The sequence below is a fragment of the Oncorhynchus gorbuscha genome, linkage group LG15 (genome assembly GCF_021184085.1).
Source record: "Oncorhynchus gorbuscha isolate QuinsamMale2020 ecotype Even-year linkage group LG15, OgorEven_v1.0, whole genome shotgun sequence".
Lineage (NCBI taxonomy): Eukaryota > Metazoa > Chordata > Actinopteri > Salmoniformes > Salmonidae > Oncorhynchus > Oncorhynchus gorbuscha.
This window is the reverse complement of record NC_060187.1, coordinates 59117106-59141052: the sequence shown is the minus strand read 5'-3', so window position 1 is coordinate 59141052 and position 23947 is coordinate 59117106. Positions and strand designations below refer to the sequence as shown.

Here is a 23947-nt window from a genome sequence, read left to right as displayed (position 1 = left end):
TTATTTCAAAGGTATATTGTATCCATTCCTTATGTCACATCTTACTAGAATACATTTGTCAATAATAGCTGTTGTAAAAAAAAGTATGGTTATTACCACACATACCTGCTTGTTAGTATTAACCTGCTAATCATTATTTGAAGAAACTCAAAAAATACATGAACATTAACTGTACCTTTTGTGTTGAGCATCCAGAAACTTACATTTATTTTGGCATTGTTTACATGTAAATGAATTATTTGTTTGGATGTATGTTTGTAGTTTTATAATTGTTAATATTCTTGATGACTTTTGTTTTTTATGGGAGAGTATGCTGCTCGGGTTTCCTTAACTATAATAGGGATAAAGAAACATAATTTTACCTCGTAAAATCGAAATGTGCAAATGTCAAATTCATATTCATGAATGGAAATTCAGGAATAAATAAAAAAAACACTCTTCCGTGTTGTCTATAAGGAATTAGAACAGTACATTCTACATTCTTCTAATAAGAAAGCTGCTAATGAACTAATCTTCTAATCTGTAATTTGTTGTACCCCCTAGCATATGTTATCATTGTCTGTTTGTATACTTATTGTATGTATACTGGTTTGTCTGCAATAAAACAATTTTTAAAAAGACAAAAAAAATACACGTACTGTCGCTCTCTGATGACGTATTTCCGGAATGTGCGGGACGCTGAGTTAAAACACGTGGTTCGGGTACTTAGAAGAAGTTGAAAATATCACTTTACATTTTGAGTGTTTTCGCTTATTATTCATCGTCTACCTGTGTGTCAGATAACCTGCCAAGATGGTGAAGCCACGGTTCAAGGGGAAAAGCACGATAAACACCTCGGCGGCCAGCAGTAATCCTGGTAAGTTACAGTTCTTGCGCGATGTATCGTTACTGTTTGTTTACAGCTAATGTTAGCTAGCTAACGTTAGTTGGCTAAGCCGATATACTTTCTCTCTGAAAAGACGAAATGGACAGATCCAACCTTACCTAACTAACGTTATCTATGCAGAAACATTTGGTCCATATGTGACATTCGTGTTAGCTACAAATGGAAAAGTATACAATATGTTTGGCACTGACATAATTAGTTCGCTACAGTAACTACCTAATTTAGCTACACATGATGTCTAACGTTATGCCAAAAACACAACATAACTTTCATAACAACATTGAGAACTACAAGTTATATGGATTTCCAATATTGTTCTGACACTGACAATTAATTAACCCTAAATACCACCACCTATAATCTCCCAACACTGTGTGTGACATGACATTGCTATATCACCGTAACTTGACCTTATTACTACCTTTTACAGACCGACCCAAGACTCCTGCAGGTTCAGGCAACAGCATGAGGGACCGAGCAACTGTCAGGCGTCTGAATATGTACAGACAAAAGCAGAGATGGTAAATGATGGGTGGGGGAAAAAATGTGACACTTCCCCTGTGACTTACACTAGCATTCTAGGAAATAGTTAATATGTAATGCTCAGGTCAGGGGTTGACACATTACCCAGATAGAGCACACTAGTTCCTGGTATTCCAAAGTTAGCTCATCTTCATTCTTTCTTGTTTCAAATGATTGTTGTGTAATATATTTGACTGTAACATCCTCTGCCATTAGCAACAACAGAGGCCAGGTGATCAAGCGTTTGTCGTACCAGTCCACTGTTTCTGATGGGACACAGGCCAGAGTGGAGCCCAACATCAAATGGTTTGGTGAGTAGTGCTGTTAACAGCAATTGCCACACTGTCACTGGTTAACCAACACATTTTCTTGTCTGTTTTTATTATTGATTGGACAGGTATAATTGCAATTTGTCTAACAATTGATCAGCTCTGAGCAAGTTCAAACTGTATACAGAATGGTGAAGTTCTTTTCAATAATGACTGGCAAACTCTTGATTTAACAAATCTGTTTTTATGCCTTTTAAAACATATTTGTATGAGAGATAAGATGGTAGCCTCAACTCTCTCACTCACACACACACTGGATAATTCTTCCCTACTGGTCTCCTCTGTCTCAGCAAACACTCGGGTCATCAAGCAGTCATCCCTACAGAAGTTCCAGGATGAGATGGGTGCAGTAAAGAAGGACCCATACCGCGTGGTGATGAAACAGAGCAGGCTGCCCATGTCACTCCTGCACGACAGAGTCAAGGCACACGTAAGTACCAAACAGGGTCTAATCAATTTGGGCACACTATAGTGTGGTCACGATACCAGCATTTTGACCTCGATAGCAGGTATTTTATTTTTACCTTTATTTTACTAGGCAAGTCAGTTAAGAACAAATTCTTATTTTCAATGACTGCCTAGGAACAGTGGGTTAACTGCCTGTTCAGGGGCAGAACGTCAGATTTGTACCTTGTCAGCTCTGGGATTAGAACTTGCAACCGGTTACTAGTCCAACGCTCTAACCACTAGGCTACCCTGCCGCCAGTATCATGATATGGAAACAATACCGTTGCAAAAATGTCACTGCATAACCACTGGTTGTAATTTTTTAAAAACATATGTTGATAACTAGTTTTATTAAACCTTCATTTAGTACATCTAAAATAATATATTACATTTCTTTCATAAATAAAACACCATATCAATAACCCCCTAGAGTTGGGGGTTAAGTGTGTGTGAGACTTATTATATATCCTAGATATGACAGACACTTCACAATGTTCTTTTTTTTTTACTGTCATTTTTTCCATTTGTGAATGTGCTATTCAATTTGTTACTATGGACTACAGTAGTAAAGGCCAAATTCAATATTTATCACATTTTTATACGCATTAAATAACAGAATAATATCTCTTCTAAAATGTAATTTGACATACAGTATCATGGTTAATATAATCACCGATGGCCATAATATTGGGTCAAATGACATTCATTAGACCTATGATCCATTTTTCATTACAGCTAAATAATTTTAATTGTTCAAAAACAATGTAAAAAAGTATTTGACGGTCATTTCTGAAGCTTCTGTACTGCAGTAGTCTACACCCCTCAAACTCGACCCTGGACCTCGAAGCCAGTTCCTCTGCTTGTTTTCATTGTTACCCTCTAATCTAGCACCGATTTTAGACCTGGCAGACCAGGTGGGTATAATACATTTTCAAGTAGAACAGCAAACCAGCATGCTCCGGACCTCGTATGGTAAGAGTTGGTCTACGCAGTACACACCATAGGAATGCAATGGATTTTACATGGCATACTACCATTCCAAGAGTGTACTTTAACTCCCAGGGTGAAATACTCCGCCCAGGACTGCTGGCTAGCAAGGCCAGACAAACGCAAAATAGTCTAAATATATTGCCATCATACTTTGGTTATGCAGCCAACGAGTGCTCAGCATATGTGGGAACTCCTACAAGACTGTTGGGAAAGCAACCTCATGAAGCTGGTTGAGAGAATGAAGTGCAAAGCTGTCATCATGCAAAGGGTGGATACTTTGAAGAATCTTAAATATGAAATATACTTTGTTGGTTACCACATGATTCCATATGTATTATTTCATAGTGTTCAGGTCTTCACTATTATTCTACAATGTAGAAAATAGGAAAAATAAAGGAAAAACCCTGGAATGAGTTGTTGTGTCAACTTTGACTGGTACTGTGTGTTCATCATTGTCACTCAAATCATTCAAATGTAGTTGCTAGTAGAATAAGGTTACAATGCAAATGTTCTGTGTACAGTGGCAATAAAAAGTATGAACCCTTTGGAATTATCTGGATTTCTGCATAAATTTGACAGTCACAACAATATCTGAACTCGTTGTGCTTAAACTAATAACACACAAATGGTATTTTTCTTGTCTATTTTGAATACACCATTTAAACATTCAGTGTAGTTTGGAAAAAAGTGTGAACCCCAAGGCTAATTACTTCTCCAAAAGCTGATTACTTCTCCTCCCCGCTGATCCTCAACACTGGGGCCCCACAAGGGTGCGTTCTGAGCCCTCTCCTGTACTCCCTGTTCGCCCACGACTGCGTGGCCACGCACGCCTCCAACTCAATCATCAAGTTTGCGGACGACACAACAGTGGTAGGCTTGATTACCAACAATGACGAGACTGCCTACAGGGAGGAGGTGAGGGCCCTCGGAGTGTGGTGTCAGGAAAATAACCTCACACTCAACGTCAACAAAACTAAGGATATGATTGTGGACTTCAGGAAACAGCAGAGGGAACACCCCCCTATCCACATCGATGGAACAGTAGTGGAGAGGGTAGTAAGTTTTAAGTTCCTCGGCGTACACATCACAGACAAACTGAATTGGTTCACCCACACAGACAGCATCGTGAAGAAGGCGCAGCAGCGCCTCTTCAACCTTGGAAGGCTGAAGAAATTCGGCTTGTCACCAAAAGCACTCACAAACTTCTACAGATGCACAATAAGAGCATCCTGGCGGGCTGTATCACCGCCTGGTACGGCAACTGCTCCGCCCTCAACCGTAAGGCTCTCCAGAGGGTAGTGAGGTCTCCACAACGCATCACCGGGGGCAAACTACCTGCCCTCCAGGACACCTACACCACCCGATGTTACAGGAAGGCCATAAAGATCATCAAGGACATCAACCACCCGAGCCACTGCCTGTTCACCCCGCTAGCATCCAGAAGGCGAGGTCAGTACAGGTGCATCAAAGCTGGGACTGAAAAACAGCTTCTATCTCAAGGCTATCAGACTGTTAAACAGCAACCACTAACATTGAGTGGCTACTGCCAACACACTGACACTGACTCAACTCCAGCCACTTTAATAATGGGAATTGATGGGAAATTATGTAAATATATCACTAGCCACTTTAAACAATGCTACCTTATATAATGTTACTTACCCTACATTATTCATCTCCTATGCATACGTATATACTGTACTGTATATCATCGACTGCATCCTTATGTAATACATGTATCACTAGCTACTTTAACTATGCAACTTTGTTTACATACTCATCTCATATGAATATACTGTACTTGATACCATCTACTGTATCTTGCCTATGCTGCTCTGTACCATCACTCATTCATATATCCTTATGTACATATTCTTTATCCCCTTACACTGTGTATAAGACAGTAGTTTTGGAATTGTTAGCTAGATTACTTGTTGGTTATTACTGCATTGTCGGAACTAGAAGCACAAGCATTTCGCTACACTCGCATTAACATCTGCTAACCATGTGTATGTGACAAATAAAATTTGATTTGATTTTGAGTCACGAGTCAACTAACCTGGAGTCCAATCAATGAGACGAGATTGTAGATTTTGGTTAGAGCTGCCCTGCCCCGCCCCATAAAAAAAATACTCAAATGTTAGTTTGCTGTTCACAAGAAGCATTGTCTGATGTGAACCATGCTTCGAACAAAAGAGATATCAGAAGACCCAAGATTAAGAATGGTTGCCTTGCATAAAGCTGGAAAGGGTTACAAAAGTATCTAAAAGCTTTGATGTTCATCCGTCCACGGTAAGACATATTGTCTATAAATGGAGGAAGTTCAGCACTGTTGCTATTCTCCATAGGAGTGGCCGTCCTGCAAAGATGACTGCAAGAGCACAGCGCAGAATGCTCAATGAGGATAAGAAGAATCCTAGCGTGTCAGCTAAAGACTTACAGAAATCTCTGTAACATGCTAACATCTCTGTTGATGAGTCTACAATACGTAAATCACTAAACAAGAATGGGGTTCATGGGAGGACACCATGGAAGAAGCCACTGCTGTCCAAAAAATCATTGCTGCACGTCTGAAGTTCATAAATACACCTGGATGTTCAGTTGTTTTGAAGGAAGGAACATACAACACTGGAGAAAAAAAGGCACAGCACACCAACATCAAACTCATCCCAACTGTAAACTATGGTGTTGGGAGCATCATGGTTTGGGGCTGCTTTGCTGCCTCAGGGTCTGGACAGCTCGCTATCATCGATGGAAAAATGAATTCCCAAGTTTATCAAGACATTTTGTAGGAGAATGTAAGACATCTGTCCATCAATTGAAGCGCAACAGATTGAGATGCTGTGGCATGACCTCGAGCGTTTCACACCAGACATCCCAAGAATATTGCTGAACTGAGACAGTTTTGTAAAGAGGACTGGTCCAAAATTCCTCCTGACCATTGTGCAGGTCTGATCCTCTACTACAGAAATCATTTGGTTGAGGTTATTGCTGCCAAATAAGGGTCAACCAGTTATTAAATCCAAGGATTCACATACTTTTCCCACCCTGCACTGTGAATGTTTACACGATGTGTTCAATAAAGACATGAACAATTATAATTGTTTGTGTTTAGTTTAAGCAGACTATGTTTGTCTATTGCTGTGACTTGGATGAAGAGCAGATCAAATTTAATGTAGAAATCCAGGTAATTCTAAAGGGTTCACATACTATTTCACAGTGTGGAGAAAAAGTTTGTTGTTTTGGAACTTAACCTCCCTTGCACTGCTTTGTGGCACCTTTTGCTTAGTAGTTTCAGTTGGCTGGCCCTCATATGCTCTGTATGCAAAGTATTCCCCTAGTGTACTTCTGGAGACAGTTTCGTCAACAAGCTGGGGTTGTAGAGGTATGATGTTTTAGTTTGAGGAAGCCATGCTGTCAGTATTTTCTCTCACTCTCCTCTCGCTTACTTTCCAAATGTGGCTCGCGCTGTGTCCGCTTGCATGCGCATGTAATCTGCCCCTCCCTCAAAGATTTTGACAAATTACCAGATGAACTGACTAGATCCTCTCAATCCGACTTGAGACACATTTGACACAAGTACCGAAAGTAACAAATTCTAGTATCAAACCTTTTTTTCATGTTTTAGTATCGAAAAGTACCAACTTTTCAGTAGGCCGTGCTGTATTAGCCCACTGTAGCAAAATGTTTTGCGAATGAAAATGAAAAGTGTTTCAGATGTTTTAGTCTTCTGTTTGGTGCCTAATGAATACAACCCGGTCAAATTAGTACATCCAAGTGACTCAACACTGGGGTGGAGTTGACTACTTGATGCTGGCAAAGCTGTAGCTGTCTGTCTTGTGTAGTCACTGTGATATAAATGTGCCTTTTTATTATTACTTTTTGATCCCTATTAGCTTTTGCAGAAGCAGCAGCTACTCTTCCTGCGGTCAACAAAACTCAAAACAGTAACAACTCTGATAGACAAGTCACACATTTTTAAATACAAATGTATATACAAACAATACTACACTTTTATACAAACAACACAACCCTCAAACAAGAGACTGGCATGCATGTTGTTAGTTCTGTATGTACAGTTAAGGGCAAGGGGTGCTGCTCTGTTTTGAGCCAGCTGCAGCTTTGCCAGGTTTTTCTCTGCTGCACTTGACCATATTACAAGACGACAGTAATCATGATGGGACATGATCAGAGCCTGAAAAACCAGTACAGTTGATTTGTGTTAAACACAGAACATCTTTTTTATTACAGACATAACCCTCCCCATCTTCACAACTTTGACAATATGACTTGACCGTGATAATTTAGTGTCCTTGACTTGCTCAATGGTCACACCTTTATGTGCAACTCCAGTTGAGGTTTCAGTCTTAGAAATTGTTTGGAACCAAATACAATGCTTTTAGTTTTAATGTATTTAAGAGTTTATTATGAATCACCCATTCTGATGCTGACAAACACTTTTTTTTTTTTTTTTTGAATTTCGGTGAGCTTTCTGGCTTTGGTTGCTGAAATGTAGCGTGTGGACTCATTCGCATACATAGTCATTATAGCTTTGGGTAAAATCGTTTGTTAAAAAAGAAAAGAGTAACGGCCCAAGATGACTGCCCTGAGGGACACTGCACATACTTTTGGTCATGTAGTGTATGTAAACAGCTCATTCCAAAATCATGGCAAATAATATGGAATTGGTCCCTGCTTTGCTGCTATGACATCCTCCATGCTTCTGGGGAGGCTTTCCACTTAGATGTTGGAACATTTCTGCGAGGACCTGCTTCGAGCATTCGTGAGATCAGGCGCTAATGTTGGCCGATTAGGCCTGGCTCGCAGTCGGCGTTCCAATTCATTCCAAAGGTGTTTGATGGGGTTGAGGTCAGGGCTCTGTGCAGGCCAGTCAAGTTCTTCCACATCGATCTCGACAAACCATTTCTGTATGAACCTGGCTTTGTGCACCATGGCATTGAAAGTAGCAGCTCGAGCAGGTCATACATTTGGCAAATTTACTTGTTGGAAAGGTGGAATCCTATGACCGTGCCACGTTGAAAGTCACTGAGCTCTTCAGTAAGACCATTCTACTGTTAATGTTTGTCTATGGAGATTGCATGGCGGTCTGCTCGTATTTTATACACCCGTCAGCAACGGGTATGGCTGAAATAGCCAAATCCACCAATTTGACACTATATATATATATGTATATATATATACACACACACACACACACACACACACACACACACACACACACACACACACACACACACACACACACACACACACACACACACACACACACACACACACACACACACACACACACACACACACACACACACACACACAAGTGTATATGCACTGTTCAAAAAAATAATAAAGGGAACACTTAAACAACACAATGTAACTCCAAGTCAATCACACTTCTGTGAAATCAAACTATCTACTTAGGAAGCAACACTGATAGACAATAAATTTCACATGCTGTTGTGCAAATGGAATAGACAACAGGTGGAAATTATAGGCAATTAGCAAGACACCCCCAATAAAGGAGTGGTTCTGCAGGTGGTGACCACAGACAACTTCTCAGTTCCTATGCTTCCTGGCTGATGTTTTGGTCACTTTTGAATGCTGGCGGTGCTTTCACTCTAGTGGTAGCATGAGACGGAGTCTACAACCCACACAAGTGGCTCAGGTAGTGCAGCTCATCCAGGATGGCTCATCAATGCAAGATGTGGCAAGAAGGTTTACTGTGTCTGTCAGCGTAGTGTCCAGAGCATGGAGGCGCTACCAGGAGACAGGCCAGTACATCAGTAGACGTGGAGGAGGCTGTAGGAGGGCAACAACCCAGCAGCAGGACCGCTACCTCCGCCTTTGTGCAGGGAGGAGCACTGCCAGAGCCCTGCAAAATGACCTCCAGCAGGCCACAAATGTGCATGTGTCTGCTCAAATGGTCAGAAACAGACTCCATGGGGGTGGTATGAGGGCCCGACGTCCACAGGTGGGGGTTGTGCTTACAGCCCAACACCGTGCAGGACGTTTGGCATTTGCCAGAGAACACCAAGATGGCCAAATTCGCCACTGGCGCCCTGTGCTCTTCACAGATGAAAGCAGGTTCACACTGAGCACGTAACAGACGTGACAGAGTCTGGAGACGCCGTGGAGAACGTTCTGCTGTCTGCAACATTCTCCAGTATGACCGGTTTGGCGGTGGGTCAGTCATGGTGTGGGGTGGCATTTCTTTGGGGGGCTGCACATCCCTCCATATGCTCGCCAGAGGTAGCCTGACTGCCATTAGGTACCGAGATGAGATCCTCAGACCCCTTGTGAGACCATATGCTGGTGCGGTTGACCCTGGGTTCCTCCGAATGCAAGACAATGCTAGACCTCATGTGGCTGGAGTGTGTCAGCAGTTCCTGCAAGAGGAAGGCATTGATGCTATGGACTGGCCCGCCCGTTCCCCAGACCTGAATCAAATTGAGCACATCTGGGACATCATGTCTTGCTCTATCCACCAACACCATGTTGCACCACAGACTGTCCAGGAGTTGGCGGATGCTTTAGTCCAGGTCTGGGAGGAGATCCCTCAGGAGACCATCCGCCACCTCATCAGGAGCATGCCCAAGCGTTGTAGGGAGGTCATACAGGCACGTGGAGGCCACACACACTACTGAGCCTCATTTTGACTTGTTTTAAGGACATTACATCAAAGTTGGATCAGCCTATAATGTGGTTTTCCACTTTAATTTTGAGTGTCACTCCAAATCCAGACCTCCATGGGTTGATTAAATTTGATTTCCATTGATCATTTTTGTGTGCTTTTGTTGTCAGCACATTCAACTATGTAAAGAAAAAAGCTTTTAAGAATATTTCCTTCATTCAGATCTAGGATGTGTTCCCTTTGTTTTTTGAGCAGTGTATGTACACACACAAGTATATCTGATGTTAGAAGAACACTTTCTAGGTTCTGTTGGATAAATAACTCTGCAACCATGTGATGTAAAGCCATAGCAAGTGAGGTTTTTCTTTTTTCCCCAATTTATGATCAATAAAATTAAAGGCTTCACTGAAATCTAACAATACAGATCCACCTATCATTTTATTATCCATTTATTTTAAACATCAGTCATCTGAGTCAGTGCAGTACAAGTTGAGTGCCCTTCTCTTTATTTTTGCTGAAAGTCAGTAGTTAACTTATTGTAAAAGCAGTACTCCGTATTCCTCAGGTAGCCAATTTCTTAGCGCCTGGTTACACCAGATTGAGCGATGAAAAAATAAAAAAATAATTCTGGGTTTAACCAGGCTATATTTGTGACCTATTGGTTCACTGTGAAGACGAGCAAAACAAGCGGGAATAGGCCAATCTGCCTGTATCGCGTTGTTTTGCAAGAAATAGTTTAATGCAGTCGGCCAACTTTGCACCCCTGCCACCGGTGATTTTGCTACACGACGTTCCTGTAGATAGTTATAAAACCATTATTTTCAACTAATAGTCTATGCATTATGAGGATTCCTTCTATGAAAGTATCTGCCTGTTTTGTGGCCGGCTGCTGTGTGCGAGTCACTCCTAACTGTGCGCATGGTGGAGGGAGAGAGGCATTTTGAGAAGCTCAAAACGCTACTACAGGAAAATGTACAGTTTTCAAAGCTTCTACTGTTTGTTACATCAAATAGCTTTCGCCTAGTCCTGGGAATTTCATGTATGTACAGTTGAAGACTGAAGTTTACATACACCTTAGTCAAATACATTTAATCCCTGTAAAAATTCCCAGTCTTAGGATCATCACTTTATTTAGTGAATAAAAAATATAAAAAATTCTCCCCAATTTCGTGGTATCCAATTGTTTAGTAGCTACTATCTTGTCTCATCGTCTCTCCCGAGCCCGTACGGGAGTTGTAGCGAAGGTTGAAAGTCATGCGTCCTCCGATACACAACCCAACCAAGCCGCACTGCTTCTTAACACAGCACGCATCTAACCCGGAAGCCAGCCACACCAATGTGTCGGAGGAACCACCGTGCACCTGGCGACCTGGTTAGCGTGCACTGCGCCCGGCCCGCCACAGGAGTTGCTGGTGCGCGATGAGTCAAGGATATCCCTACCGGCCAAGCCCTCCCTAACCCGGACGACGCTGGGCCAGTTGTGCGTCGCAGGATAGCCTAGTGGTTAGAGCGTTGGACTAGTAACAGGAAGGTTGCAAGTTCAAACCCCCGAGCTGACAAGGTACAAATCTGTCGTTCTGCCCCTGAACAGGCAGTTAACCCACTGTTTCTAGGCCGTCATTGAAAATAAGAATTTGTTCTTAACTGACTTGCCTAGTTAAATAAAGGTCATAAAATAAAGTCCTTTTTGCTGCTGTTCTGGGATTGATTTGCACTTTTCGCACCAAAGTACGTTCATTTCTAGGAGACAGGACGCGTCTCCTTCCTGAGCGGTATGACGGCTGCGTGGTCCCATGGTGTTTTATACTTGCGTACTATTGTTTGTACAGATGAACGTGGTACCTTAACGTGTTTGGAAATTGCTCCCAAGGATGAACCAGACTTGTGGAGGTCTACAATTAGTTTTTTTCTGAGGTCTTTGCTGATTTATTTTGATTTTCCCATGATGTCAAGCAAAGAGGCACTGAGTTTGAAGCTAGGCCTTGAAATACATCCACAGGTACACCTCCAAGTGACTCAATGTCAGGTGCTTCTAAAGCCATGACATAATCTTCTGGAATTTTCCAAGCTGTTTAAAGGCACGGTAAACGTAGTGTATGTAAATGTCTGACCCACTGGAATTGTGATACAGTGAAATAATCTGTAAACAATTGTTTGAAAAATTACTTGTGTCATGCACAAAGTAGATGTCCTAACCGACTTGCCAAAACTATAGTTTGTTAACGAGATTTGTGGAGTGGTTGAAAAATGAGTTTTAATGGCTTCAACCTAAGTGTATGTAAACTTCCAACTTCAACTGTATGTATTAAAAAATTATTATAGGACATTAGCCCACATTTTACTGATTGGTTAATGAATGATCCTACATGGCTATATAGAAACACTATCATATTTATAGTTATCAATCTAGCTAGATGTTTTGAGATCCCTCCTTTTGGATGTAAGTATTATAGCTTATAGGCCAATATGCACAAAGATGAGCAAAAAATAAATCTGATAATTCTGCATCCTTTTTTGACAGGTTTCATATCAAAATATCAATCATGCATTCCCTGTATATGTTAGATGAAATAATAGCTACCATCTCTACCATCTCTGTATTACTTGGCACTGAGTAATTGTCAAGAGCCCTGCCACTAATGTGCAGTGAGTGTCCTTGTATCTGTTATCAAGCAACATGGTCAAATTTATCACTATTTGACTTATTGTCCATTTCGCCCTGCTAAAAAAACGCCCCAAATGTCTCCAAGCAACACTTCTGTCCAGTTCTTCATGTTCTCTCTGAACATTGTTGTTGACTGAGTTTCAGTGTTCTTTTCCCTCTAAATAGCTCCATATGCGTGTAAGACCTTTCAAGATGCTCAAAGCTGTTGGAGATGAATGGCCTTTTCCTTTTTTACTCTCCCTGCTTTCCCCACTCCTCCTTCCTTCTCTTGCCATTTTATGTCTTAAGCCATTTCAGGGAATTGCCAAAGCAATGTGAGCAAGTCCAGATATGTTGCATAAATTATTTTTAATTGGATGTCAATTTTGGTTCTCTATCTTTTGATCTGTTCCTGCTCTTCACTGTTTGTTGGCAGAGTGTTGTCTCGCCATGGTCTTTGTCAGGTCTCTTATTCTATTTTATGGTGATGTTTTCACCATAGTTTCTGTCTTTAGTCAGTAACACGTATTTGGAGTTTTTGCTCCCCTTCAAGGATTTATTTTTGTCATTTACTGTTAATTTTAAAAGCCAGGGTTAGCAATAGAATACTGCAAAGAAAGACCAGAAGGGGTGGAAGAATGAAACTGGAGGTGATAGACGCATAGTTTTAGAACAACTTCCAAAACATCCTGGCGGGTAGTCAAAGTGAAGCTGAAATCTTAAACATCATTGCTTTTGACAAGATCCATAAACTGTTTGTTTTCTCTTTCTCTCCGTGTTGGAATAGGACTAAGGCTTCCTTTTACGGGTGTGTTGGAGGGTAATTTAACTCCTAATCAGATCTGGCACAGACAATGCAGTTTATTGACCATTTCACTGCGTACTTGGGGTTCTGTGTGTTGTGTGTGTGTTCTCCACCGTTGTTTATTGGTGGAACCCCTGGAACATGGCCACCAGCTCCGTCGCATAAAGCTTTGCGGTTTGCACCAACTAATTATAACCTAACATATACCTCACACGGAACACACATGGAATTCTACATCACTGTTCTTTCTCTCCACCACTGTTCCACCCAAGAGTTTTGTTCCAGCTGTAACCCCCTCCAAGCCGTTGTGTTTTAGTTCTGCTTGTTTCTTTGCAGTGAGAGAAATAAGCTGTTGCTTTAATGGAAGCATTTATTTTGCATTGCATGCACCATTACAAAGCCACACTATACAACGCAGGCGGCCATAAATCTGTTGTGCGAGCACAGAGCTGCTCTCCTCCAGCCCCCCAGGTTTGTGGTTTGTCTGTTAGGCAGCTGAACAACTTGCAGATGTTACGTTTTGAGGACACTTGTGGTTGTAGAGCTCAGACACCCATTGAAAACCATAATAAGAGGGTGCAGCACAGACGTAATTGCATCTATCGTCCCACATTTCCACATCCGTCTTTCACATCTATCGTAAAGTCTTCCCCCTGTCTGTTTTCCGAATGTCTCCCTCCTGCTGTTTCTCTCAGGAAGCAGCTGTGATAGAATGGCCTTTCAAATAGATTGCAAAAGCCCCTTTTTCTCCTCCTGTTATCTAACCAATGCAGTCTGTCAAGCAATTTTGACTAAATTATCTCTCCCCATCTCCCCCCCCTTGGCCACCATCTTCTGCAGAACTCTAAGGTACACATCCTGGACACAGAGGGCTTTGAGACCACGTTCGGGCCCAAGGCGCAGCGTAAACGACCCAGCCTGATGGTGGGAGACGTGAAGGACCTGGCAGAACAGGCCGAGGTCTCGGCACAGACCTACAGCGCTGAGAAGGACCGCGACCTGGTCACCGAGGACGACGGGGTCAGGTAAGTGCAGTAGCTCCTGTCACTTTGGCACTGTTAATTCTCACTGGCTACTGTCACTGATGTCACTTCGACTGACAGTGACAATGCCTTCAAACAGTACTGTGCTTTTTCAGGTATTCAATGTCTACCAATAACTACTAACCATTTTCTATTTACTACTACCCCAATTCCATGATTGATATGCCATTTTCTTTGTTTTGATAATATAGCCTAGGTTTTGACTGTATGTCGGACCACATGAGCAGTTCCAGTCTGTGGTTATTGTTAGGGTGTGGGCACCTGTTGAACTGTATGTTATCTACACACAGAGAGGAAGCTCGTGAGGAGATCTTCAAGAAGGGCCAGTCGAAGAGGATTTGGGGAGAACTCTACAAGGTACAGCATCTTTCTATCGGATTGATATAGGAATGTTTATTGTAGTTCACCTTGATCTTTCCTAATAGATACTGCGTACGGTGCAGGTATCAGGGATGCGAACTTGTCACTGTATGTTTCTCATATCGAAATTAATGACAGAATGCGTCCCTACACTTCCTACGAATAGAATATCAAAGTTCAGAGCGTGATGTCCGATATGGCATAATCATCCAATAAAATCATGTGCGATGGCTGTGAGCAGCTCTCCGCATCCCCTAACTAGCCATTAGTCTACTCGGCTGCTTTTCTCCCTCCATTCTTTCTGTTCAGCTCTATCAGCTAAACAAAAAATGTTATTTAGCCTTGATGGCGAGCTGGGGTGTGCAGGCAGTGATGGGGTTGAGTATGCATCTTTTCATTTCACCAAGGCTTAAGCAGGCCAGTCTGACTACGCTTTGTTGTCATGCAGCCTCAGTCACTGCCATAGAGGAAAAATGGAGCACAGTGACAGTCATGCGTGTACCTTTTACATCACTGAAAATAAAGTTCCAAACCACTTTTTACTGCAAATTGGGGCTAATGTTATATAATTTTATAAATCATGTCACGGGCTGTTTTTATACTACTCATGGGCCGCAAGTTTTTGGTTTGATAACAAGCAACCTTGTTTAGTCATGTTAGCTAACAACATGGTACCATGGTTATGCACACATTTTGCTGGCACAGGGATAAAGGAATAGGGATAGATGCTTCAAATGTAGGCTGCATATGCATAATCAATGTAATTCTAAGCTAAATCTGAATAAAAATGTCCTTTTCTGGTGTTCCTTAAATTCTGTTTGGTGCCTAACATTTGGGAGGAGTGTGTGAGAGGGATGTGTGAATGAGTGAGCGGGAAAGAGGATCATTGCATTTATACTCCTTCCTACATTGAGGCCTTTAAATATGAACAAATCAGCTATTTTCTGCCTTGGCCTTTTCTATTACATCGTATGAAGTTGGTATTTTAACAACCTCTTTCTGTCACATTTTTGGGCCCTCATCGGTTTGCATCCCTGAAGTATAGGGATTTTAGATCAACTAAGAACTCTCAAACCCTGAATCTGCTTCCTCTCTCAATCTCACTCCTTAACCCGCAGGTGATAGACTCGTCAGACGTCATCATACAGGTGCTGGATGCCCGCGACCCCATGGGTACGCGCTCGCAGAGCATCGAGACCTACATGAGGAAGGAGAAGCCTTGGAAGCACCTGATCTTTGTGCTCAACAAGTGCGACCTCATCCCCACCTGGGTCACGGTAAGAGACCCCTTTTATCCTGAGACAAATACACGTGTAGTGGGGTAATAATTATCGTATATGAGGATTACACTGAACAAAAATATCAATGCAATATTTAAAGCGTTGGTCCCATGTTTCATGAGCTGAAATAAGAGCCCAGAAATGTTCCATACGCTCAAATTTTGTGCACAAATGTGTTTACATCCTTGCTAGCATTTAATTTTTGCCAAGATAATACATCCTCCTGACAGGTGTTGCATATCTAGAAGCTGATTAAACAGCATGATCATTACACAGGTGCACCTTGTGCTGGAGACAATACAAAGCCAGTAAAAAAGAAGGCCGTACACTTTAAGGCCCATCTCTAAATGTGTAGTTTTGTCACACAATGCTACAGATGTCTCAAGTTTTGAGGGAGATATGAATTGGCATGCTGAATGCAGGAATGTCCACCAGAGCTGTTGCCAGAGCATTGAATGTTAATTTCTCTACCATAAGCCTCCTCCAAAATCATTTGCGAATTTAGCAGTAAATCCAACTGGCCTCACAACCGCATACCACTTGTAGAGGTCCTCGGGTGGCGTGGTTACATCTGGCTTTTTCAACTGCGGGATCGTCTGAGACAACCGGACAGCTGATGAAACTGGGTTTGCACAACCAAAGAATTTCTGAACAAACTGTCAGAAACCTTCTCGGGGAAGCACCTCTTCGTGCTCGTCGTCATCACCAGGATATTGACCTGACTGCTTTTCAGTGTCGTAACTGACTTCAATGGGCAAATGCTTACCTTGTGATGGTCACTGTCACAATGAAAAGTGTGCTCCTCAGGGATGAATCCAGGTTTCAATTATACCAGGCAGATGGCAGAGCGCGTGTTTGGGCGAGCGGTTTGCTGACGTCAACGTTGTGAACAGAGTGCCCCGTGGTGGGGTTGTGGTATGGGCAAGGCATAAGCTACGGACAACGAACACAATTGCATTTTATTGAAGGTAATTTGAATGCGTGGATATACCATGACAAGATCCTGAGGTCCGTTGTCGTGGAATTCATCCGCCGCCATCAACTCATGTTTCAGCATGATAATGCACGGCCCCATGTCGCAAGGATCTGTACACAATTTCTGGAAGCTGAAAATGTCTCAGTTCTTCCATGGCCTCCATACTCACCAGATTGAGAATGTTTGGGATGCTCTGGATCGACGTGTACAACAGCGTGTTCCAGTTCCCGCCATTATCCAGCAACTTCTCACTGCCATTGAGAAGGAGTGGAACAACATTCTACAGGCCACAATAAATAGCCTGATCGATCAACTCTATGCTAAGGAGATGCGTCGTGCTGCATGAGGAAAATGGTGATCACACCAGATACGGACTGTTTTTCTGATCCACTCCCCTAACTTAAAAAAAAGTTATCTGTGACCAGCAGCTGCATATCTGTATTCCCAGTCATGGGAAATCCATAGATTAGGGCCTAATGAATGTATTTAAAATGACTGAGTTCCTTATAGGAACTGTAACTCAGTAAAATCTTTTAAATTGTTGCATGTTCCGTTGATATTTTTATTCTGTGTATATACACCTCCCATACGTCTCATAATAAGACTAAGCAATTTGCCTATTTAAAATATGCTTCTGACTCCAAAAGATAAATGTCAATATGCATGAGACTGTTTGAGTTAAAGTAATAGGCAATCAAGAAATGTCTGATAATGGAGTTCTAAATAGAAGTGTGTTTAATGGCTTTGTAAAATGAGACACAAAGCTTAAGCTGCAAGCATTACAAGGCATTATTCCAAGCCTATAGATCTTAACCTTAGCTTTCAAGACAAAGCATGAACAAATATGCCTATTAGGCCAGAGACCTAGAAGCCTAGGAAATGAGAATTGATCATACAACCTTCCTCCGTGGACTGGATACAGGATAAGAGGGCGAACAGACCTTGATTCCATTGATACCTTCTGAGGTGTAACCTTTTCAACCTAAAAACAACTACAATTGACCAATCAAACGACACCAAGTTTATAGTAACCTGATCACCAAAGCCCAATCTCAACAGGATGTCACAGTATTTTAAAGGCTTGTGTGGGGTATGAGACCATTGTAAGTAAGACAGAATTCCTGAAGACAATAACCCCTTTGCATAGAGTAATTCAGTGTTCACCCTGTACAGATGAGTTACCACTTCTGACTCACTTCCCACTTCTGACACCATTTTTTGGGGGCTCCCGAGTGGCACAGCGGTCCAAGGTACTGAATCTGTGCTAGAAGCATCACTACAGGCCCTGGTTCGATTCCAGGCTGTATCACAACCGGCCGTGATTGGGAGTCCAATAGGGCTAGTGGCCCAGCGCTGTCTGGGTTTGGCTATCATTGTAAATAAGAATTTGTTCTTAACTGACTGGCCTAGTTAAATAAAGGTTTAAAAAAAACACAGATCATACATCCATATAGATAGCATCAGTTATCCTCGCCCTACAGCTCCAGGTGACAGAGAGCACATCAATTAGGGCCGAGCCCAGAGGTGAGGCCAAGTCACAAGGGCTGAGTCTCAAATCCAAGTCATGCATTCTGAGCAAATCAAGTAAAAAAAATCTGTACATGCAATTACTTAACCTTATGTCCCAAGGTCTCGATTTGTAGTTATGTCTGACTTTAACATTAAAAAAAAATCAAAAATAGATCTTTTAGGTGTTTTTTTTCATGTCTGTGAAGTTCTATTTTTTTATTTTTTATTAGGTGAAAAATAAACTAGGAAGTTCTATCTGCAATCCAATCACAACAAATGCAGACCAATCAGAACACATGTCTGAGTAAATGTATGTCCATGTCTGTCTGACTTAGGTCTATCTGTTTTATTTTCAAACCAGAAACGCTGGGTAGCCGTGCTCTCCGCAGAGTACCCCACCCTGGCCTTCCATGCCAGCCTCACCAACTCGTTCGGCAAGGGCTCCCTCATCCAACTCCTCAGGCAGTTTGGCAAGGTAGGTACCACTTTCTCACACATGAGTCTCCCACTCCACACGGACCGAACTAAACCACCCATTTGGTCAAAAGTAGGTCCCTAAGGGGCAGAGGTTGGTACAAATAGGCAACTTTTGTCATGACGCCCTACTCTAACCACCCTTTTGAGCGTGCGGCTCCACACAAGGTTCTCCCATCTGCTGCCGAGCTATTGTTGGTATGCACGGGCCATAAAACAGGGCCTTGGATGCTCAGAGGAGGCTTAGTTAACATAAATCAAGTTGAAAGGTATATCGCTGACACTTTCCCTGTTGGGTTTAAGATAACCGTGTTGAGTAGAAAACATACTAAGGTTTCCATGATCTCTGTGTGTGAACTGAGGTTCTTTAGGCATTTGCCCCACTCCAGCGGTTTAAGCTGTTGGCCTCGGCTCACAGACATGTCAGAGAGATAACGAGGCAAAGAAACGGTTAAAATAAATGGCTGTTAGAATTGACCTTTCGGGACAAAGTGGAGAGACTAATATTTATACCTACCTCTTGGTTTTGACAGATTTTTCATCCATGGTGTAGACTTATCTGCTTCCAGTAGCTATTTTTCTCTGGTGAAAACAAGCTTTTTTAGATTACATGGTCATAAGTTTTATTAGTATTGGCCTCCGTCAAAGTGCTTTCTAGAGTTGTGGCTCTCCGGAATTGAAGACAGGTTAAGTTTAGACTATTGTTCAGGAAACTGCTATTTTAACTTGTTTTGCCTCTTCAGCTCCACACAGACAAGAAACAGATCAGTGTTGGATTCATTGGCTACCCCAACGTGGGAAAGAGCTCTGTCATCAACACTCTACGCTCCAAGAAGGTCTGCAACGTGGCACCCCTCGCCGGTGAGACTAAGGTATGGTATCATTCCCCTCAAGAATACCTTCAAAATAAAAACACTTGAACATAAGCCCATATTGATACCGGAGGTGTCATCAGCAAATTCCATATGTCCATGTAATCTCAATAAAGGCCAATGCAGGGGGGACAATCTCACGCTATTCCCTTGATTGCTAAGAGAGCACACAAAATGGGATGTTGCAGGCAGCACTGTTTGTGTATCAACAGCTCAATAGGGTTGAGATCCGGTGACTGTGCTGGCCACTCCATTATAGACAGAATACCAGCTGACTGCTTCTTCCCTAAATAGTTATTGCAAAGTTTGGTGCTGTTGTAGAAGGAAATTGGCTTCAATTAAACGCCGTCAACAGGGTATGGAATGGCGTTGCAAAATGGAGTTATAGCCTCCCTTCTTCAAGATCCCTTTTAACCTGTACAAAGCTCCCACTTTACCACCACCAAAGCACCTCAGAGCATCACATTGCCTCCACCATGCTTGACAGATGGCGTCAAGCACTCCTCCAGAATCTTTTAATTTTTTCTGCGTCTCACGAATGTTCTTCTTTGTGAGCCGAACACCTCAAACTTAGATTTGTCTGTCCATAACACTTTTTTTCCAATCTTCCCCTGTCTAGTGTCTGTGTTCTTTTGCCCATCTTTTTCTTTTTATTGGCCAGTCTGTGATATGGCTTTTTCTTCGTAACTCTGCCCTAGAAGGCCAGCATCCCGGAGTCGCCTCTTCACTGTTGACATTGAGACTGGTGTTTTGTAGGTGCTATTTAATGAAGCTGCCAGTTGAGGACTTGTGAGGCGTCTGTTTCTCAAACTAGATACTCTAATGTACTTCTCTTGCTCAGTTGTGCGCCAGGGCCTCCCACTCCTCTTTATATTCTGGTTAGAGCCAGATCTGTTCTGTGAAGGGAGTAGTAGACAGTGTTGTATGAGATCTTCAGTTTCTTGGCAATTTATTGCATGGAATAGCCTTCATTTCTCAGAACAAGAATAGACTGACGAGTTTCATACATGTCTACATTGTATTTCTGATCAATTTGATGTTATTTTAATGGACAAATCTTTTGCTTTTCTTTCAAAAACAAGAACATTTCTAAGTGACCCCAAACTTTTGAACGGTAGTGTACGTCTGATACCTGGCAGAGACGTGGCCAAAAAGCAAGAAAAACAATAACCCTCATCCTTCATTTCCTCTCTCTGGACCCGTTTATCCTGTTTGGAACCAAACGGTGGATCTGGAGGTCTGGAAACCCCACTGAGGGTCATACTATCGTAGTTGGCCGTCTGTTGCCAGAGCTGTGAGCGTGCAAAAAAAATCAGTTTTTTTCTCTCCCCTTTGGGATCTATCAGATCGGCGTGTAACCAGCAAGAGTTTATCGCCCAATGCAAGGTGGCTCTTGCCAGAGGCTGCTAGCGTCTGTCTGTCTGCCTTTGTCTGTGGCCAAACAAGGTTGTTCAGCATTGGGCTGGCCCTCCTCGCTCTCTCTCGCCCCGGTTGTTTGAATGGATGTGCAATGTGTTTGTGTTTCTGTGTATAAAAAAAAAGCTTGTCAAATATTTCCGTCGTCCAAATTGGGATATGAGTATTGGTTTTCAGGCAGAAGAGAAAAAGAAATGTGATTCTCAGTACAGTAGCCAGCTCCTCTCAAAAGCAGGGGAATAGACCTTCTTACCAGGGGTTGGAACTGAAATTATTTTCCAATTGTTTTGTTCCTTTTCAAACCTCCTGAAATCAATACTTTTTTTCCATTTACCTCAACATTAAATTACTTAACCAATGGATAGAACCGCTTGCTATGGAGCAGGCAGGCTATGCACATGCATTGGACAGACAAGTGTAGTGTAGGGTGCGGTATGCGACTGAAATTGGGAATCTTGTTCTTATGACATGCATTATCTGAATTAGGTCTACAGAAGTATACCTACAGAGGAGTGGCTTCTATGAAGGAACTTTGAATGTCTTTGAATTTCAGAGATTTGGCTTAACTAATGTTGGACCAGAGCAAGCCCTTAATCATGACGCTGTTCCATTACATTACACATAATGCCGCCTAGAGTTTGAGAGCTAGATCAGAGCTAGCTAGCTAACAAGCTTTATAAGGCTAGTAATGTTTTCTGTCCCATTATGGCGTCTGTAAGCACACAGGCAGCGCCATTGAGACCAATACAACATTGCGATCTCTATGCAACAACTGGTCAGAGAATGAGGAAGTGGATAGAAACTCATTTCATATGATTATCATTGAAATTAACAAATGTGTGTGTGTGTGTGTGTGTGTGTGTATATATATATATATATATATATATATAGATAGATATAGATAGATTTGTAAGACTATAAATGACCGACCACCCAGTTTTGGTGTAGTTAGGTCTATTTCCCTGCTTTTGAGAGGAGCTGGCTACTGTACCGGGAGATTTCCAGCAATTGCGCTAAGCGAACTTCAATCTCCAAACTGCACGCTGCCATATAAAAATGGTATTCATGAGTTCTTCTGACTCTGGGCAAGTAGATAAACAACCTAAATCAGACCTAAATTAGATGGTCGCCCCCCAGGTAGTAGGGTAGGAAACAACACATCTGCCTCTCTGACCCTCAACATGGGGGCTCTCTGGGTGTGTGCTCCTGTACTCCCTGTTCACCCACAACTGAGTGGCCAGGCAGGGCTCAACACATTAAGTTTGCTGACGACATGGCAGTGGTAGCCCTGATTTAGAGCTGTTACGTTGACCGTATTACCGCCACACCAGCGGTCACGAGTCATGAAGGCAGTCAAATTCTGTGTGACCGTTTAGCCACGGTAATTAGGCTTTTCCAAGCTCTGATGCTGCTGATGATCATTAGTAGCCTGCCAAACTGCCAGGTACTGAGCACTCTATTGTCCCCTCTATTCACTCTGATATCGATGCAAATGTGATCAAAAATCTAATCGAACACTTCATGAGAGCTCATGTTGCGCAACATTTCTATAGGCTATGTAATTGTGTGAGAAAACAGTGTGATCGCTTCTATTAAAAGAGCATCCCATCAGTTTTCTATAGGCTAGGCCTACTATATTAGTTTCTCAACTCTCCTAATATTAAGCACATTGCTTGACTTTGCAACAGGAGTATAGCCTACCTGGCTGGCATGAAAATAAACCACGGGGAAAAGCGTCTTCCATTTGCTATTCAAGCATAGATGACGTGTATTTTTTTCCACCTACCCCCGTTTTGAGATGGGTGCATGGAAATAGTCAATTCTAAATCGAAACAAATTTCACGCATTTGATTTAGTATATGTAAAGACAAGATTTAATAAAAGCAAAGACAAGATTCAATAAAAGCATTATATGCATAATCGCATTTGTGGTCACTTTTGGAAATGGTGTTTTCCCGCTAATTGAACAGTTGAGTAATATTTATTTCTTGCACCGAAAACAATAGTTCAACTTTTGTACTATGGGGGATAGTCGATTGACATAAGCTAGTGCTTTTGGTGTTCGCTAGTCCTACTGACCTTTTTGCTGACAAAGTACATGTGGACAGTTCTGTGGTGCGCTCTGAATTGTCTGTCCTCTTTTTTAAAGATCTGTTTTGTTTATGTTGATGCACTAGGGTCTTTTTTTCTGTTACATTATTCAATGTGATTGTCCCAAACAGGTTGAAAAGTTGTGAATAGGCTCCAAGTATAAAATCATTAGATCCTGTTACTTAGCTGATCTTGGGCCCGGTCTCTTCTTCCAGGTGTGGCAGTACATCACTCTGATGCGACGCATCTTCCTCATCGACTGCCCCGGTGTCGTTTACCCCTCTGAAGACAGTGAGAGCGACATCGTGTTGAAAGGAGTGGTATGTTTTTATTTTTCTCCATCAATAATCTATATGGTTGTATTTGTTTTGTGGAAATCGATTTATTATATTTTATTTGAGTAGGCAGGGTTGTGTGTGTGTGTGTGTGTGTTCAAAGTATTGGGATGGTGGAAAATGGTTTGTTTTGGCTCTGTAGTCCAGCACATTGGATTTGAAATGGTTAAAGTGCAGACGGTCGGCTTTAATTCGAGGGTATTTTCATCCATGCTGGGTAAACTGTTTGGAAATGTACTTTTTGTGCCTGGTCCCCCCCCCCCCCCCCCCCCCCCCCATTTTAGGGGAACAAAAATATTTGGACAAATTCACTTCTGTA

The 23947-nt window shown here is 42.1% G+C and overlaps 1 protein-coding gene across 1 annotated transcript in view; it reads left to right on the top strand.

Moving 5' to 3' along the window:
- The first annotated feature begins 655 nt into the window (after positions 1 to 655).
- Positions 656 to 23947, top strand: part of LOC123997600 (nucleolar GTP-binding protein 2-like) — a 30278-nt gene continuing 6986 nt past the window's right edge. Inside the window, exons 1-10 of the mRNA XM_046302008.1 lie at positions 656 to 856; positions 1317 to 1407; positions 1625 to 1719; positions 2028 to 2167; positions 14113 to 14297; positions 14606 to 14672; positions 15794 to 15952; positions 18802 to 18915; positions 19658 to 19786; positions 23509 to 23613. Coding sequence (XP_046157964.1) covers positions 793 to 856; positions 1317 to 1407; positions 1625 to 1719; positions 2028 to 2167; positions 14113 to 14297; positions 14606 to 14672; positions 15794 to 15952; positions 18802 to 18915; positions 19658 to 19786; positions 23509 to 23613 — 1149 coding nt within the window. The 5' untranslated portion in view covers positions 656 to 792. The remainder of the gene's footprint in view (positions 857 to 1316; positions 1408 to 1624; positions 1720 to 2027; positions 2168 to 14112; positions 14298 to 14605; positions 14673 to 15793; positions 15953 to 18801; positions 18916 to 19657; positions 19787 to 23508; positions 23614 to 23947) is intronic.